Source organism: Bombina bombina, chromosome 6 (genome assembly GCF_027579735.1).
Source record: "Bombina bombina isolate aBomBom1 chromosome 6, aBomBom1.pri, whole genome shotgun sequence".
NCBI classification, from domain to species: domain Eukaryota; kingdom Metazoa; phylum Chordata; class Amphibia; order Anura; family Bombinatoridae; genus Bombina; species Bombina bombina.
Genome location: NC_069504.1, coordinates 1,060,204,049 through 1,060,224,345, shown reverse-complemented (window position 1 = coordinate 1,060,224,345; position 20,297 = coordinate 1,060,204,049). Strand labels below are relative to the sequence as shown.

The 20,297-nt window shown below is 37.9% G+C and overlaps 1 protein-coding gene across 2 annotated transcripts in view; it reads left to right on the top strand.

The window, feature by feature from the left end:
• The window catches only part of USP18 (ubiquitin specific peptidase 18), a 139,972-nt gene extending 123,057 nt beyond the window's left edge, over positions 1-16,915 (top strand). Inside the window, exons 9-13 of one of the 2 annotated variants that reach the window (XM_053718901.1) lie at positions 75-239; positions 4,146-4,277; positions 7,795-7,844; positions 8,317-8,361; positions 14,812-16,915. In XM_053718901.1, coding sequence (XP_053574876.1) covers positions 75-239; positions 4,146-4,277; positions 7,795-7,844; positions 8,317-8,361; positions 14,812-14,860 — 441 coding nt within the window. In that variant the 3' untranslated portion in view covers positions 14,861-16,915. The remainder of the gene's footprint in view (positions 1-74; positions 240-4,145; positions 4,278-7,794; positions 7,845-8,316; positions 8,362-14,811) is intronic. The other variant, XM_053718903.1, reaches the window with a different exon arrangement.
• Positions 16,916-20,297: the final 3,382 nt, after the last annotated feature.

The following is a 20,297-nucleotide window of genomic DNA, read 5'->3' as shown; positions in this document are numbered from 1 at the left end:
GTCATATAAACAGATAGGATTTTGGGGTTTTAGCCTCGCTGCCCTTCTGTCACTCGCTATCCCTGTATTTATAGGGTGTACGGCTCCTCTCATTACCGACAACACTCACAATCAGTCTGAAACGACTCCATAGATCCTCACAAACTCACAAAATAAACAGAGCCGTGTCCTTCCCCCCTCAACTAGACCTGAGTGAGGTGCTGGATCCGGACCACCTGCCGGAAGAAGAGCTGTTACTGGTAAGGTGAACTCGCTCATAAATAACTGCCCCTCTCTACAATATTCTTACTGCTTTTTTCTTTTTTTTACGATTTTAATCAGAGATTGAGTTAATTTAAATAAAACAGATGTGTTTATTTAAAGGGGCATGAAAGCAGAACTTTAATTTCAATGGCTCAGAATAGAATGCAATTTTAGTTTACTTCTTTATCAAATGTATTTTTTGTTTTGGCATCCTTTGTTGTGAAGCATACCTAGGTAGCACCAGGAGCTGCTGTAAGTTGGTGTTGGGTGACTACACACACATACCTTATGACATTGGCTAATCATGGATTGCAAAATATTAGCACTAAATGAATAGCACTTTTACTTCTGCGCGCTCATATTACATCTGGATAGGGAGGGATGGGGAGCTAAACTTCAGAAAAAAGTTGAAATTGTGGGGGTGCAGGGCCCTAACAAACAATCGCCAGAGTGGGGAGGTGTAGGGACCACTACACTACAAAAACAAAAATCGAATCAATAAAAAAATGTGTATTTATTAGGTACTGGCAGCTGTCTGCCACTACCTAATAAATACACATATTTTTTTATTGTTAATCCAGCTCCTATTAATCCAACATTGGGCTCTCTTCATCCAGGCACCAGGGGCCCATCTTCGCAGAGGCGTACTTCGCCTGCCTCCTCTGCTGCCTCCGCTCAGCAATCTTCAACCACAATGGGGCCCTCTTCATATAGGTTCCAGGCACTGGTGGCCCCTCTTTGGGGAGGTGGACTTCGGAGGTCTCTTCCACCACCTCCACTCCACAATCTTCATTCCTGACGGGGCCCTCTTCATCTGGCTCCAGGTGTTGAGGACCCATGTTCACGGCAGCGGACTTCGGTGGCCTCTTCCACCACCTCTGCATCTTCTTTTCTTTGGCTCTCTCCTCTTCATGCAGTCACCACCGTACACTGAAAGTCCGGAAGTCCAGAACCCCAATATATAGGGGTACCACTTTATCCTGATTGGCTGATTTTAAATCATTCAATCCCTATTGGTTGATTTAAATTATCCTAATAGGAAGAAGGTTCTTTAAATTCTAATCATCCAATAACTTAGCTTTTTTTATTTTGTTATTTAGTGGAGTTAGGTGTTAGAGTAGGGTTAGATTGTGGTTGTGGTGGTTTAGGGTTAATAAAAAAAAAATAAACTTAGATTTTTATTATAACTTAGGGGGTTCAGTTTAGAGGGTTTGGGGTATGTATGGCATAGGGGTTAATAGTTAGATACTTGTGGTGCATATGTGGCAGCATAGGTGTTAATAGTTAAGTACTTGCGGTGAGTATGTGGCAGTATAGGGGTTTATAGTTAGAGACATAGGGGTTAATAGTTAGTTTATTGCTGTTTTTATGTGGCGGCATAGGGGTTTATAGTTAGAGACATAGGGTTTAATAGTTTATTGTGGTGGATATGTGTATGTGGCATTGGGGGTTAATAGCCACTTGCGGTGGGTATGTGGCGGTTTAGATGTTAGTGTATTGTTAGTTTGCGATCGTGGGGTACTTCAGTTTAGGGGTATTAGGATTAGTGGTTAGGCACATGGCAGTTATATTTCAAAGGATCTCTTTACTATACATCGCCAATATGGTCGTCGATGCTGGGTGTTGTCCATAACCAATAGCATCTATAGTAAACGCCTCTCGGTTATGCAGCTATGTTGAGAGATTATTTTGTCAGGCTCGCTCGACATAGCGGCGGATCCCTTTGAATATTTCGCCACCTCGTAGCACTTTCTATCATTGGGGCCTGAATATGAAGGAGAGACACCTACATTGCAAAATAATGCTAAAAAAAGCCCCCAAAGATTTGGTGAGATTTCTCTCCATGCCGGTGAGTTTGTGATCATCAGCCCCACTGTCTTTAGATCCGGTAGAAAATAAGGTAACAGCCGCACCACTTGAATCTTTTTAGTCCTTTATTCCATGTTAAATCAGGAGCAGGTACAAGAAAAGAAGAATAATGTTTCGGGCTATACACCCTTAATCATGATTAAGGGTGTATATTCCGAAACGTTGTTCTTTTCTTATACCTGCTCCTGATTTCAATATGGAATAAAGGACTAAAAAGATTCAAGTGGTGCGGCTGTTACCTTGTTGGCTATATATGCTTGTGGGTTTTTGCAGTAGCCCTATTACAGCTTGCACACTGCTTTGTGTTTATTGTGCTGGATACATTGTGGACTTGGTCTTTAGATCCGGTGACATGGCTATTCAATAAGTTACCATCAGTCTTAGTGGCCCCCCAAATAACGTCATTTCAAATCATGCTTAAAGGGAAACTAAACCCAATTTTTTTTTCTTTTGTGATTCAGATAGAGCATGCCATATTAAGCAACTTTCTAATTTACTCCTATTATCAATTTTTTCTTCGTTTTCTTGCTATCTTTATTTTTAAAAAAGCAGGAATGTAAAGCTTAGGAGAGGGCCCATTTTAGGTTCAGCACCCTGGATAGCACTTGCTTATTGGTGACTACATTCAGCCAACCAATAAGCAAGCTTAACCTAGGTTCTGAACCAAAAATGGGCTGGCTCCTAAGCTTTACATTCCTTCTTTTAAAATAAAGATAGCAAGAAAATGAAGAAAATTTGATAATAGGAGTACATTAGAAAGTTGCTCAAACTTGCATGCGCTATCTGAATCATTAAAGGTCAATTTTAGATTTAGTATCCCTTTAATGGGGCTTACTCTCTATTAGCAATTAATTGGAAAACTAGTGAATGCCCTTCTATGCAACAGTGGTGGAGGAAAGTTTTGATTTACCAATATATGAGGAATATGTTTTTATTCTACCTGACAATAGAAATACATATATTTTAATTGGTGAAATCTGAAACTTTTATAATACAGTAGATATTGATAAGCAAACACACCAGATAGGAGAAAACAGACAATGAGCCTACACAAATAGGTTATATGTAAAGCACTTACTTAAATGTTTATTTACACTTTCTAATGTTTGTACCAATGTGCAACTATATATGATCTATTCAGTTGGTTTACCTACTTCATCTAATTATCCAGACATTGCAATATTATCATCTGTTTTGTTTTTGTCTGTTTCTTCTTTTTTCTTTTTGTATAACTATTTAAAAGTTTGTTTCTAACTATATCAAATATGGACAATAACTAAATTAAACTAATGCAAAACACTTTAGCCAGAAGGAAAACGAAAAAGAGGCACAATCGGGGCATTACTGCCTTGATAAACATTTTGCATTCAGTGCCTTTTGATACTTTATCACTTTTGGTTTGCTGTTTGATTTTTAGGTCTTATATTTTGCATTATGTATATTCTTCTTAAAGTGATAGTTTCAAAAACGCTAGGATTTGCCAGTGGAAAAAATAAAGGGCACTTTCAGTCATGAAGTTAAAAATACTGCGCTGTGCTCCTCAGCCCACGGCAGATCGCTATTTTTCAATGAGGGGATGTTTACACCTCTTAGCCAATAGCCGTGCGGGCCAGCTGGCATTATGCCGGATAGCTAGCACGCTATTGGCTAAAATCACCTCAGTGATAAAATAGCGTTCTGCCGTGGGCTACCTGAGGCGCTCCTCGAAGGCGAACGCTGCAGACAAATAATACTTCATGACTGAAAGTCCTTTTTATTTGTTGCACTGGTAAATCCTAGCATTTCACAAACGCTAGGATTTACCATCATCTTAATAAAGTTGGACACTAAAGAAAAAAAAAAAAAGTCGATCTGCTTTTATAAAGAATTAGGGTATACCCCATAATCACTTTTTATTTCTGTATTTGTCACCCATTGTTTATAGTGTGTACATGTGTCCTGTATAATTATTATTATTAGCATTTTTGTTAATTTAGTGGGTCATTTTGTGTCACTACTTTGTGCTTAGAACAGCCCATGTGTTTTTCTTGCAGGGGCAGTATAAATACCATCTGTTTGCTGTGGTGGCACATTCTGGGACTGCCAGTTTTGGACACTATTGTGCTTATATCAACAGCACAAAGGATAATAAGTGGTATTGCTTTAATGACTCCAGCGTGTGTAAGGTAAAGAATCTGCATATAACTAGATCTTCCCTTAAATGGACATTAAACCCACATTTTTTCTTTCATGATTCAGATAGAGCATGTGATTTTATACAAATTTCCAGCTTTCTTCCATTATTTAATTTGTTTTGTTCTCTTGGTATCCTTTGTTGAACAGAGGATACCTAGGTAGTCTCAGGAGCTGTTAATTGGTGGCTGCACATATATGCCTCATCTTATTGGCTCACCCAGCGCATTCAGCTAGCTCCAAGTAGTGCTTCAACAAAGGATACCAAGAGAATGAAGCAAGCTAATTGAACTAAATTGGGAAGTTGTTTAATCCCTTCACCCAATACGACGTATATATACATGGTGCGTTACTTTGGCTATCGTACCGCACAATGTATATATACGTCGTCGCTTCAGGATGCTCCAGCACTCTCGGCTGTTAAGTTACCGCCGAGCTCTGGAGCGCCTGAAGCTTCAGGCATCTGCCTCATATAGAGCCGGAGCTGTTTGGGAGGGATCAGGGGGTGCAGAGTGTCAGGTGGGAGGCTAATCTCTACACTAAAGCTAAAATTAACCTTTTAAGATAACTCACTAGAATTGTTGTTGTTTTAAAAGATAGATAATCCCTTAATTACCCATTCCCCAGTCTTGCATAACCAACACAGTTATAATAATACACGTTTTACCTCTGGGATTACCTTATATCTAAGCCTCTGCGGACTGCCACTTATTTCAGTTATTTTGACAGATTTGCATATTAGCCAATCAGTGCTCACTCCTCTGTAAATTCACATGCATTAACTCAATGTTATCTATATGAAACACATGAACTAACGCCCTCTAGTGGTCAAAATGCATTCAGCTTAGAGTCTGCCTTCAAGGTCTAAGAAACAGGGATAGGCACGAACCAAGGCTGTGGCAAACATTTTCCAAAGTAAAGACCTTAGTGAAGGACATCAAGGTACATTTCAAATTAAAAACATCATTATATATTGCTGGGTGTTATTATACTGATGCAGATACCACTGATCCTAAAACCAGCCCTCCTCTGGCTATACCCATGTGCCAGTGTCACTACTGTGTCATTATATAGCGCTGGGTGTTATTATACAGATGCAGATACCAATGATTCTATAACCAGCCCTCCTCTGGCTATACCCATGAGCCAGTGTCACTACTGTGTCATTATATAGTGCTGGGTGTTATTATACTGATACAGATACCACTGATCCTAAAACCAGCCCTCCTCTGGCTATACCCATGTGTCAGTGTCACTACTGTGTCATATAGTGCTGGGTGTTATTATACTGATACAGATACCACTGATCCTAAAACCAGCCCTCCTCTGGCTATACCCATGTGCCAGTGTCACTACTGTGTCATTATATAGCGCTGGGTGTTATTATACAGATGCAGATACCAATGATTCTATAACCAGCCCTCCTCTGGCTATACCCATGAGCCAGTGTCATTACTGTGTCATTATATAGTGCTGGGTGTTATTATACTGATGCAGATACCACTGATCCTAAAACCAGCCCTCCTCTGGCTATATGCATGTGCCAGTGTCACTACTGTGTCATTATATAGTGCTGGGTGTTATTATACTGATGCAGATACCACTGACCCTATAACCAGCCCTCCTCTGGCTATACCCATGTGCCAGTGTCACTACTGTGTCATTATATAGTGCTGGGTGTTATTATACTGATGCAGATACCACTGATCCTATAACCAGCCCTCCTCTAGCTATACCCATTTGCCAGTGTCACTTCTATATCTTTGTATAGTGCTGGGTGTTATTATACTGATGCAGATACCACTGATCCTATAACCAGCACTCCTCTGGCTATACCCATGTGCCAGTGTCACTACTGTGTCATTATATAGTGCTGGGTGTTATTATTATACTGATGCAGATACCACTGATCCTATAACCAGCCCTCCTCTGGCTATACCCATGTGCCAGTGTCCCTACTGTGTCATTATATAGTGCTGGGTGTTATTATACTGATGCAGATACCACTGATCCTATAACCAGTCCTCCTAAGGCTATATCCATGTGCCAGTGTCACTACTGTGTCTTTGTATAGTGCTGGGTGTTATTATACTGATGTAAATACCACTGATCCTATAACCAGCCCTCCTCTGGCTATACCCATGTGCCAGTGTCACTACTGTGTCATTATATAGTGTTGGGTGTTATTATACTGATGTAAATACCACTGATCCTATAACCAGCCCTCCTCTGGCTATACCCATGTGCCAGTGTCACTACTGTGTCATTATATAGTGCTGGGTGCTATTATATTGATGCAGATACCACTAATCCTATAACCAGCCTTCCTCTGGCTATACCCATGTGCCAGTGTCATTACTGTGTCATTATATAGCGCTGGGAGTTATACAGATACACATTCAGTATTCCACTCTTTGATTATTCAATAACTTTTCACCCAATATCGCTAGCAGTCTCTTGACAAGCCACTAACTTTATTCACACTGCATATTCTCCCTTTCCTATTATTTATTCAGAAAGAAAAGATATACTAAGGTTGTGAATCACAACCTTAGAATATCTTTTCATTCTAATTAAATACTACTTATAATAAACCTCAGATGCTGGTTAAAGTGCTTTACCTTTGCTTATAAAGCTCCAGGGACACAGTGGCAGCTTGCTTCTTGAATCTTACCTCTCTCTCAGTCTCAGAGTCATTTTCTTGGTACTAAGCGGCATCACGTGGGCGTGGCCCTAACCCTGTGAAACGTGGAGCCGCGTGTGTCAAGGAGGAGTGAGGCCCAGCATTCATCTGTCCTACTCCTCCCTCCCCGCAGCAAAATGGGCGGCGAACATTTCAAGGGCCAGTCACGGACACCTTGCCTATCCCTGCTAAGAAATTAGCATATGAACCTCCTAGTTTTAGCTTTTAACTAAGAATATCAAGAGAACAAAGCAAAATTGGTGATAAAAGTACATTTGAAAAGTTGTTTAAAATGACATACTCTATCTGAATCATGAAAGTTTTTTTGGGACTTGACTGTCCATTTAACCCCTTCACTGCCGGGAATAATAGAAGTGTGGTGTGCAGCTGCAATTAGCGGCCTTCTAATTACCAAAAAGCAATGGCAAAGCCATATATGTCTGCTATTTCTGAACAAAGGGGATCCAAGAGAAACTTTTACAAACATTTGTGCTATGATTGCACAAGCAGTGTGTAAATCATTTCTGTGAGAAACCCAAAGTTTGTGAAAAAAGTACCTTTTTTTATTATTTGATTGCATTTGGCGGTGAAATGGTGGCATGAAATATACCAAAATGGGCCTAGATCAATACCTTGGGTTAAAATGGTATGCTCTATCCGAAACATGAAAGAAAAATGTTGTGTTTCATGGCAATAAAAGTACCTTAGAGAGCAAAGATTATCTTTGCAATGATTGTTTCAATGAAATTTAACATACACTGTTAGATTAGGAGACTTTTTTTCTTTCTGTTTTCAATGCACTTATTTGATTTTTTGGGATTTTTTAGGTGTCCTGGGATGATGTAAAATGTACATATGGAAACACTTCATTTCACTGGTAAGGATACATATATTTTCACAAGCAATTGAAGGGGAAGGGAGAATTTAAGCTATGTGGAGAGGTTAGCCAAACTGGGTCTGTTTTCGCTAGAAAAAAAGGCGCTTGAGAGGTGACATTATTACTTTATACAAATATATTCAAGGCCCATATAAAGAGATGGCAGAACCTCTGTTTATTCCAAGAAAATTTTTTGTGACAAGAGGTCACAATTTAAGGCTGGAGGAAAGGAGATTTCATCTCCTGCAACAGAAATTATTTTTTCACTGCAACAGCAATACATTTGTGGAACTCATTACCAAAGGAGGTAGTGAATGCCAATACCTTAGAAACATTTAAAAATGGTTTGGATACATTTCTGGCTAGAAACCGAATTCATGGATATGATTGCTTGTGTTAAATGGGTCACCTTTTAGTGGGATTAATTTAAGCTCAACTGGAGCTTTTTTGTAAGTATATTTGATTTGTATAGGTTGAACTCGATGGACTTCGGTCTTTTATCAACCTCATCTACTATGTAAGTATATCCCTTAGAAAAAATAAGTACATGGATAAATATAGTATTTAGTGAGTGAAAATGTGTTGCGTTCCCATAAAGGTAATTGGTTTATGAAGCAAATACAAACTGAACGTATTTTTGAAATAAATATATGGAGAGACTGAGGTATAAAACATGAACAATGATTAAACTTTTGTAAGGGGAAATAAAACCAGTAATTCTAATCTTCATTTGTCAATTTTAATTATTTACAGGGAGTGCAGAATTATTAGGCAAATGAGTATTTTGACCACATCATCCTCTTTATGCATGTTGTCTTACTCCAAGCTGTATAGGCTCAAAAGCCTACTACCAATTAAGCATATTAGGTGATGTGCATCTCTGTAATGAGAAGGGGTGTGGTCTAATGACATCAACACCCTATATCAGGTGTGCATAATTATTAGGCAACTTCCTTTCCTTTGGCAAAATGGGTCAAAAGAAGGACTTGACAGGCTCAGAAAAGTAAAAAATAGTGAGATATCTTGCAGAGGGATGCAGCACTCTTAAAATTGCAAAGCTTCTGAAGCGTGATCATCGAACAATCAAGCGTTTCATTCAAAATAGTCAACAGGGTCGCAAGAAGCGTGTGGAAAAACCAAGGCGCAAAATAACTGCCCATGAACTGAGAAAAGTCAAGCGTGCAGCTGCCAAGATGCCACTTGCCACCAGTTTGTCCATATTTCAGAGCTGCAACATCACTGGAGTGCCCAAAAGCACAAGGTGTGCAATACTCAGAGACATGGCCAAGGTAAGAAAGGCTGAAAGACGACCACCACTGAACAAGACACACAAGCTGAAACGTCAAGACTGGGCCAAGAAATATCTCAAGACTGATTTTTCTAAGGTTTTATGGACTGATGAAATGAGAGTGAGTCTTGATGGGCCAGATGGATGGGCCTGTGGCTGGATTGGTAAATGGCAGAGAGCTCCAGTCCGACACAGACGCCAGCAAGGTGGAGGTGGAGTACTGGTTTGGGCTGGTATCATCAAAGATGAGCTTGTGGGGCCTTTTCGGGTTGAGGATGGAGTCAAGCTCAACTCCCAGTCCTACTGCTAGTTTCTGGAAGACACCTTCTTCAAGCAGTGGTACAGGAAGAAGTCTGCATCCTTCAAGAAAAACATGATTTTCATGCAGGACAATGCTCCATCACACGCGTCCAAGTACTCCACAGCGTGGCTGGCAAGAAAGGGTATAAAAGAAGAAAATCTAATGACATGGCCTCCTTGTTCACCTGATCTGAACCCCATTGAGAACCTGTGGTCCATCATCAAATGTGAGATTTACAAGGAGGGAAAACAGTACACCTCTCTGAACAGTGTCTGGGAGGCTGTGGTTGCTGCTGCACGCAATGTTGATGGTAAACAGATCAAAACACTGACAGAATCAATGGATGGCAGGCTTTTGAGTGTCCTTGCAAAGAAAGGTGGCTATATTGGTCACTGATTTGTTTTTGTTTTGTTTTTGAATGTCAGAAATGTATATTTGTGAATGTTGAGATGTTATATTGGTTTCACTGGTAAAAATAAATAATTGAAATGGGTATATATTTGTTTTTTGTTAAGTTGCCTAATAATTATGCACAGTAATAGTCACCTGCACACACAGATATCCCCCTAAAATAGCTATAACTAAAAACAAACTAAAAACTACTTCCAAAACTATTCAGCTTTGATATTAATGAGTTTTTTGGGTTCATTGAGAACATGGTTGTTGTTCAATAATAAAATTAATCCTCAAAAATACAACTTGCCTAATAATTCTGCACTCCCTGTATAATGCTAATGAAACACTTTGAGACAGTAATATAAAATGTTTACAACGACTTTGCAACGACTTTTCATTATTTATTTTTGCTTTCCCTTTGCTCCTCCCTGAAAATTGTGGGTTTTGCAATTCTGAGAATTGGAAGTGTATACTGCAGTCCTTTTAACCCTAACCCTGCTGTGTATTTATCACTTATTAGCCCCAGCAGAGGGGATAAGATTACATACTGTGAAATCATGCCTTATACTAACAAAATGACAGTGACTGAGCACTACTGGGAGCTAGCTGAACACATCTGATGAGCCAATGACAGCAGGCATAACTATTTGCAGCCACCAATCACCATTTAGTTACTAGTAGTGCATTGCGGCTTGTGACCCTATCTAGGTTTACTCTTCAACAAAGGATACCAAGAGAATTAAACCAATTTGATAATGGAAGTAAATAGAAAAGGTGTTTAAAATTGAATGCTCTTTATGAATTTTGACTTTACGGACAATATGAACTTTGTAGTCAATACTGAAATTCTTGTGAGTACACTCAACTTTGTACAGAAGCATTTGTTTCCAATACACTTGTATTTGCATAAATCCTTATACTAATAAAGCTACGATTCGCCTAAATTCATAGATGCTCGTGAGTTTGCATAGGGGCCTTATTGTAAACGCAACATCATGTTTGAAATTGAATGAGGTTTGCTGTAGCTATCATTTTCACAGTTTCATTAGTGCCTTTAAAGGATCAGTACACACCTTGAGATTTTTATATAAAATATTTAGCTGTGCATAATAAAACAACGTTGCAATATATTTTATTATTTATTTTGACCCCTTCTCATGTAATTTAGCTCTGAAAGTTTCAATTTCTAATTCTCAGAAATTAAAATGCACCCTGCTGACTTCTCATAGCTGACTCTGCTACATATCTGTCTCTAATTGGCTTTATCTGATAACAATTGCAAAACAATGCATTTTATACTAACTTTATGACTGTAACTAGCTTTGTTGTCTGTGGAATAGAGACCAGATTGGCTCCTCCAAATAAGGCAAATAGTAGGTGGAGTTTGGCTATTGTAAAACTATTGCAGTAAAAAGGGTGTTAATTTGTTATACAATGATACGACTTGGCTAATGTGTTATTCTACAGCAACACAACAGAAATATCTTGTAATTACTATCCCTTTATCATATATAGCTGCGCAATAATGGTATCACAGAACAAGAATTGCGGCTAAATAATTACAGATACAACATAAATTAAATAATCTTGCAAAATGGGCTATGTAAAAAAGTGTAATGGTAAAATGTTTACATGTCTGTTTTGGTAAAGATGTTGTGCTGGATAGACTGAAATCTGTCTCCAGGTTCTGAGCTGTTCTAGAGCTGAGATTTTTCGCCTACACCTAATCCCCGCATGCTCAGTGAAACCTGCTAATTTCACATTTAACTAGAAAGTATTCAGCTAACTCACAAACTTTTATTAATGTGAAACATCAGAGTCATTAAATATTAACACACTACATCAGGATCAACAGCAACTTGATATATAAAATAAATATTAGTTTAACTCTCTATATCAGCTCAGAATATGGTGATAAAGAAAAAAAGAAAAATGCGTACAAAATATAAGATGGCAATACGAAACCTCATGCTCTGTTCATGAGTGTAAAATTCTCACCTTAATTTAAAGGGACAGGTTAGTCAAAATAAAACATTCATGATTCAGATAGGGCATGTAATTTTAAACAACTTTCCAATTTACTTTTATCATCAAATTTGCTTTGTTCACTTGGTATTCTTAGTTGAAATCTAAACCTAGGTAGGCTCATATGCTAATTTCTAAGCCCTTAAAGGCCACCTCTTATCTGAATGCTTTTGACAGTTTTTCACAGCTAGAGGGCGGGAGTTCATGTGTGCCATATAGATAACACTGTGCTCACTCCAGTGGAGCGAATTATGAGAGGGCACTGTTTTGGCTAAAATGCAAGTCTGTCAAAAGAACTGAAATAAGGGGCCAGTCTGCAGATGCTTAGATACAAGTTAATCACAGAGGTAAAAAGTGTAATATAACCGTGTTGGTTATACAAAACTGGAGAATAGGCAATAAAGGGATTATCTATATTTTTAAACAATAAAAATTCTGGATTGGACTGTCCCTTTAAGGCCAAAATACTGTTTGTTTGGATTAAAACTGCTAAATAAAAAAAAGACAATTTCACCCTGAACTGAAGCGGACAATTATTATATTTCTTTAATGGAAGATTTGTGCTTTGTTCTAACTGACACTGTTGCAGTTGCAGGGTCTCACTCTGGTAAACTTCACCGTAATGCCAAGCACCTTTAAATGCATAAGGAAAGGTAATCTGGAAGCCGCCACAGTCCAGTATTATGGGAGGAGGAACAAATAGCTAATTTATTTTGTTACAGATCTAGAAAAAGAGGCCACTTATACAGACAGTTTTTATAACTATCAATGGTTAGTTTGTCTTTACTTACCTCCACTGTGCCACAAAACCGCACGGTCCTTAGTGGCTTGGTCCACCCTTTGCATTTTTTTCTTCCAACATGAGATAAAGAGTTCTCCCCTATTTCTTGTCATGCAGTACTCTCTCCCTCTCCTAATGCAGCACAAGATGCAGGGTACTGTAGTTCCCACTGGTTAAGGGTTAAAAAGTGAGGCTTAAGTGCCTTTTAGTTATATTTCTCATCTATGATCATAGACTACTCATTTTCTTCTTAAAAAGGGACACAAAAAGACCTTATAAAAGTGACAGTCCCATTAAAAAGGTGACATCTGGTCACCCTAACCTAGCCAGCTGATCACTCGAGTGCTTAGACCAGAAGGGTTCACAAAGCCAAAATTATTATTCTTTTTAGTGTATATGTCTCTGCCTCTCTTTCATATAAATATATACAATTAATGTATACAAGCGGTACCCCTATTATATATTCTTCACTTTACCTTGTCCTATATACCTATGGAAGCTTAAAAGGACGCTCAACCCAAATTTTTTCTTTTGTGATTCAGATAGAGCATGCAATTTTAAGCAACTTTCTAATTTACTCCTATTATAAAAAAAAAATTCCGTTCTCTTGCTATCTTTATTTGAAAAAGAAGGCATCTAAGCTTTTTTTCTTGGTTCAGGACTCTGGACAGCACTTTTTTATTGGTGGATGAATGTATCCACCAATCAGCAAGGACAACCCAGGTTGTTCACCAAAAATGGGCCGGCAGCTAAACTTACATTCTTGCATTTCAAATAAAGATACCAAGAGAATAAAGAACATTTGAGAATAGGAATAAATTAGAAAGTTGCTTAAAATTTGATGCTCCATCTGAATCATGAAAGAAAAAAATTTGGGCTCAGTGTCCCTTTAAGGAGACCATAAATGTTATGAAGTATTACAGTGCGTCTAAATCATTGCAGTAGCAATAGATTCTTGTTGATGTTATTGTTTTGTACCTCGGGGGCGTGTTTATATGACCTCCATGGGCCACCCCTTGCTAGTACTACTTCTTTTTACTTCTCACAGTAAGCGCCAATGCAATGGTGTAGTCCCTCTTCATACACAGTCCGCAGACTGCACTGCTGCTGCAATACAATATGCAACTCAATGACACCTATAAAAAAAAAATATGAAAATTGAAAACCGCACAGGGCAAGCTGAAGCGATGGAAGTATGTAGATATGCACCCACGGGGCAACAATGTCCCGATTCAAATACATTGCTGTATTTCCTAATGTTTACTGTCCTTTAAAGGGACACTAAAGTCAAAATGTAACTTTCCTGATTCAGAGCATGCAATTTTAGGAGACTTTCTAATTTACTTTCATTATCACATTTTGCACAACCTTTTTTTATACACACAGTTTCTGAGGCACCAGCTATTACTGAGCATGTGCACAAGTTAAAAGTACATATACATATTCTAGTCTGTGATTGACTGATGACTGTCACTCTATACAGGGGGCTGGCAAATAAAAAAAAAAAGTCAAAAATCTACAGCTTATTTGAAATTCAAGTGTTATTAAACCTCTGTTATTAGGCAATTCTACTGTATTTAATTGTGCTCTAAAATAGAAATGTAGGGAAGGAATGGGTTAAGATCTGAGTTTAGGATGCCGGAAGCAATAACACTACCAAGCCATGTATGTGCAAGTGTGCTTAAACTGCCTGACCATAACATTTAAAGGGATATGAAAGCCAAAAATGTTCTTTTGTGAATCAGACAGAGCACATTTCATTCTATTATAAATGTTGCTTCTTTCCTATGGTATTCTTTGTTGAAGAGATACATGGGTAGGGTTGTAGAGCACTACGTGGCAGGAAATAGTGCTGCCGTCTAGTGATGTTACAAAACTCCTGCAATATAGTGCTCCAGACACATGAGCGCTCCTGAGCTTATGGCTGTACTAGGCAGTTAAATGTACAGCATACACATTTTAACACACTGGAAGAAAAAAGGTGAGATATTATGAAGCTAATTTGCATATTCTTACCCAGAATCCCCTGTTCCAGTGGAAACACTGATAGCTGACATATGCAGATGTGCTATACAATGACCTGATATTATATCATATATCAATATAATAAAAGATATTTTATTTCCTGTGGCCCTTAGAATTAATGCTATTACTATGTTTATGTCTTTTCTTGCAGGGGTATAACGGCTTGCCTCTTGGTGTACGTAAAATCAGACATGACGTAGAAGCACCGAAGTTGGTCCTGTTGTTTCGCACAAAATCAGACATTAAGTGGATACTGCCATAGGAATTGTACTGTAACAAACTGTTGACAAATTTCAGATACCTGCGTGCTGCCAAACACCTTGCCTCACCTGCATTGGAAGAACAGGAAAAGTCCCATTGTTAATGTTATATAAGTGATTTTTTGTTTCATCTAAGAGCTGGTATTTATGAAAGGTTCTCTATTTATTTATAACCAGTGCTTTGGGAATCAATTCATCAATGAACCTTTAAATAGAAGAAAAATATTAAAATGAACATGCTAAATGGAAACGCAAATATTGCATGCTCTAAACTGTTCGAGCATTCTTTTCTTTAATGATTTGAGCTTACTATGGGCCAGATTACATGTGGCAAGCTAAGAATAGCGCGTACTGTGATACGCAATATTGCGCCTGGACCACGCTTACATCAGCGCAGCTTAATATTACAAATCAATGGTAAATTGCATTTACCAGAGAAGGTATTAGCATGGCTGGCATCGCTCTAGTACAACCTATACTTTCAATGGAAATCGCCAATCATTCTAACATGCGCTCCTATTACAAGTTGAAAGTTATAGATTACGATTGAGTGAAAGCTGAAACTGCTCTACAATATTTAGCGTGACTTGAGTCCTGAAGTAAAGAGTAAGGGTTAAACACAAAACATTTTAAAAACATATTAAAATAAACTATTCTACTCATACATACACTTTTTAAGAAGTCTTTTGGCAGAGAGGCATTAGCACGGTCGCAATATCTGAAGTCCTGACGTTAGCACGCCTGTGCCTTTCGTTCAGACGCTACCTTTTTACTTTCAATTTGTAATATGTGCACTAATGTGGAGATTTTTGTACTTTGAGCAAAGTTAGTGCGCAAGCAGAAAAAAAGAATTAGCGCGCCACTTGTAATTCAGCCCTTAGTGTTTAGCCCATGAACACAGCTGGTGAGCAAATCAGAGAGGAGCAGTTTAGCATTGTTGATGAGGTTAGGCTGGGACACTCACTGAAAGGGGCTGAGAAAGCTCCCCCACTCCCCTGCATATGAAAGGGTCACTAGGCACTTTTGTTTGCATAATGAGAACGTTGTCTTCTTATATATGATAAAAAGTGATCTTTTCTGTCCCTTTCCTTAAAAAAAAAATGAATCAGGACAGCAAGATTCAAAACACATTAAAATGTGAAGATGCATATGTAACAGATTCTAATTATTATTCTGTATCTTTTTCAAATATTCTAGGTGTTTTTAAATTCTAACAGATTATCTTTACTATTATTGTGCTTTAAATTAGTTATGAAAAATATTTATATTAAGATTAGGAAAATATTAAACCCATTTCTAATAATTGTTATTTTATATGGTATTTTTAGTATACATTTAGCAATATATTTACAAAACTGCAGCACTACAGAAAAACAAATCCAATATATTCTGAAAAAAAGATACTAGAGTAAAAAACAGCAGCAGAGGGTCACATTATTGTTTAGCAAAGTATTAATAGGTCTATGTACTGAGGAATGGAGTCCTGAAACCATGATTTACACCAGACATGTGCAAGAATGTGTTGTAGTTATGAGTTTGCAAAACAAATGAATCATTTTCACTCATTTGTATGGACAAATAAAAAAGAAGCACATTTCTCCTATCTGTTATCTTACTTGATGTGCTCAGCTAGCTCCCAGTACTGCATTGCTGCTCGTTCAACAAAGCATACCACAAAAACAAAGCAAAATTGATCATAGAAGTAAATTGGAAAGTTGTTTTTTTTGTAAACTGTATGCTGTAACGTCTAACTTACTGGTTTTCAGACCTGTCTTCAGGCGTCCCCAACACTCCATGTTTACTAATCAGCTGATTATTTCACCTGGGCTCTAGTTCAGAGCTTGCTAGAAAGGCCTGAGGACAAGTTTGAAAAACAGTGCTCTATCTGAATCATTAAAGAAACATTTTAGATTTCATGTCCCTTTAAATGGAGAAAAATATTATTCTATTACTAATTTGTTTAGTTAATTTTGTTAATAAACACATTTCAGACAACATTAGTTCATTCATTTTGCAAATTAATAATAGAAAATAATGTTTGCACATGTCTAATATACACAGAATAGTTTAAACATTTTCTTAGATCTAAATAAATAATAAATCAAATAAATCGTCATGTGATCAGGGGGCTGTCAGAAGATGCTTAGATACAAGGTAATCACAGAAGTATAAAGTGTATTAATATAACTGTGTTGGTTATGCAAAACTGGGGAATGGGTAATAAAGGGATTATCTATATTTTAAAACAATAAAAATGATATTGTAGACTGTCCCTTTAAGGAAGAAAAATAACATTTTAGGAGAATTTTAGGAGCTGTGACTTGGGTAAATAAATTGGTTTAGAAAGTTAAAGGGACATTAAATGGTAACATCAACCTGAAGAACAGGAAGTGGATAGAAGAGATTAACCCCTTAAGGACTGGGCATGTCAGATTAAAACTTCCCCAAAAGACCAGAGCATTTTTGCTATCAATCACTCCATTTAAACAGAAATAGAGCCTTGTTTTTTTTTTATTTACCTATCAAAACTATATATTTTTTTAGTAGACAACCCAAAGTATTGATCTAGGCCTATTTTGTTATATTTCATGCTACCATTTCGCTGCCAAATGCGATCAAATAAAAAAATGGTTACTTTTTTTTTTTGCAATTATGGCACAAATGGCTGTAAAAGCTTCTCTGTGATCCCCTTTGTTCAGAAATAGCAGACATATATGGCTTTGCCATTGCTTTTTGGTAATTAGAAGGTCGCTAAATGCCGCTACACACCACACTTGTATTATTCCCAGAAGTGAAGGGGTTAATAATTAGATAGCTTGTAAGGTTAAAGGGACAGTCTACCATAGAATTGTTATTGTTTTAAAAGATAGATAATCCCTTTATTACCCATTCCCCAGTTTTGCACAACCAACACTGTTATATTAATACACTTTTTACCTCTGTGATTACCTTGTATCTAAGCCTCTGCAGACTGTCCCTTGATCACATGACTGTGAATGTTATCTATTGTCTTGCAGTTAGCATTGTGTTGGGCTAAATATTAAATAACTCCCTGTGCCTGTACACAGTGTTATCTATATGGTACATTTAGTCTCTTTGTGTTGAAAAGGAATTTAAAAAGCCTGTGATAAGAGGCAGCCCTCAAGTGTTTAGAAATTAACATATGAGTCTGCCTAGGTTTAGTTTCAACTAAGAATACTAAGAGAAAAAAGCAAATTTGATGATAAAAGTAAATTGGAAAGTTGATTAAAATTGCATGTCCTATCTGAATAATGAAAGTTTAATTTTGACTAGACTGTCCCTTTAATTTTAGCTTTAGTGTAGAGATCAGCCTCCCACCTAACACTTCCCACCCCCCAATGGTCACCCCCATCTTAAGTACTGGCAGACAGTCTTCCAGTATGCAGTTTTACACCTTTTCTTATTTATTTCTTTTTTTATTATTATTATTATTATTGTCCTTAGTGTAGGATTACCCCCTTACCTTCCCACCTCCCTGATCCCTCCCAAAAAGCTCTCTAACCCTCCCCCTCTAACTAATTACCACCATCTTAGGTACTGGCAGACAATTACCCAATTACTGTATTATTATTACATTTAAAAAAAACACCCCCCCCACCTCATTTACCCCCCTCCCAGATTGATTTCAGATGATTCCCCCCCCCCCCTGCCGCTCTCAGAGTTGTTTTTTCTGTAGTGGTCCCACCTGTTCCCGCCCTCCTCCAGCGATGGGCTGCCCACCCACCTCTCTCCTTACCCTCCCACGCCACCAACGATCGGCACCACCACTGCCCAATGAAACTCTATTTCTACACTGTTCCACTCGTGGGGCATGCAGAAATAGCGCAAGCTCACTACTTTTAGCGAGATCGCGGCAGAGAGTACAGGGTACGGCGCTGGTCGTTAACCCTTTGAGTGCTAAGCACTTTCCCACCTGGGTGCTAAGATTTTTTAATGTTTATTTTATTTTTTTATTTTTTGAACAATTTATTTTTAAACTTTTTTTTTATTTTTTTCAGACCCCCAAGACTTACACTGTTGTAAAGGTGAGGCGATTACCTTTCCAATAGTGGGTCTGTAGCTGCTTAGATGCCTGAGATACAGGCTTCTAAGCAGCATGCCCCCTGCTCCTATACTTAACATTGTTAAGTATAAATAAAGTTGCGCAGTGAGGTCATCACGTTATTGCGCGTGACGTCACCACGCAAAACGGGAAGCCCCGGCGATGCATGTCACTCTACAGGTACGATCGCCGGGGTAGGAGCGGGTGGGAGCCCCCAGATCTCTCTCAAGGTGGGAGAGTTTTAGTGACGGCTCTGAGCCGTCATTAGCACCAGAGTGGGAAACTCTGTGACGGCTCAGAGCCGTCATTAGCACTCAAAGGGTTAAAGGGACATGAAACCCAAAAATTGTTTTTCATGATTCAGATAGAGTATACAATTTTAAAAATGTTTTCAATTCACTTCTATTATCAAATTTGCTTTGTTCACATGTTATTCTTTGTTAAAGAGATATCTAGATAGGTAGCGTGCTATTGCTAACGTATAAGATTGTTGCAAAACTGCTGCTATATAGTACTGCAGACACTTGCACACTCCTGATCTTACAACCCTGCTTTTCAACAAAGGATAACAAGAAAATGAAGACAATTTGACAATAGAAGTACATTGGAAAGTTGTTTACAATTGTATGTTCTATCTGAATCATGAAAGAAAAATGTTGGTTTTCATGTCCATTTAAGGTAGCTGGATAGGGGTTAGTATGAAAACCCCTCAATCTCCGCTCCCTCAAGCCCTAGAAACACTGATGACCCAACATTTGGAAGGCAATCACTATTTAATGCACACGTTTTACAAAATAAATACAAGAAAAACACACATTTTTTAATAAGGGGTTCTCTAGGCACATAGAGTGGTTCATCAAAAAAGGCATAGAGACCCCCAGGACCCTTTATTTTAAGCCCCTAGGTTTTAATAGCCAGGTGATCACTACATTAGTAGTGATCAACTGGGTGAGTAAATGTGCATTTATTTGATTTATATTTATATATGAGAGCCCCTATGTGCACATCAAAGTTATAACTATACCCAAAGTCCCCCATTTATAAGAGGTTAACACCTTTACATTTTTCAGAGTTTACCAAAAACAATGCGCACTATTGTCTACAACCTTATTTATTACAATGTTTTACACTTTATATAGTACAGTTCTCATGTGCCATAATATATACATAAAATAATGGTATAGTGTGCTGGTGTTAGTTTTTCACTGAAAATGACCTACACTTAAAGGGACAGTATACACTCATTTTCATATAACTGCATTTAATAGACACTACTATAAAGAATAAGATGCACAGATACTGATCTAAAAATCC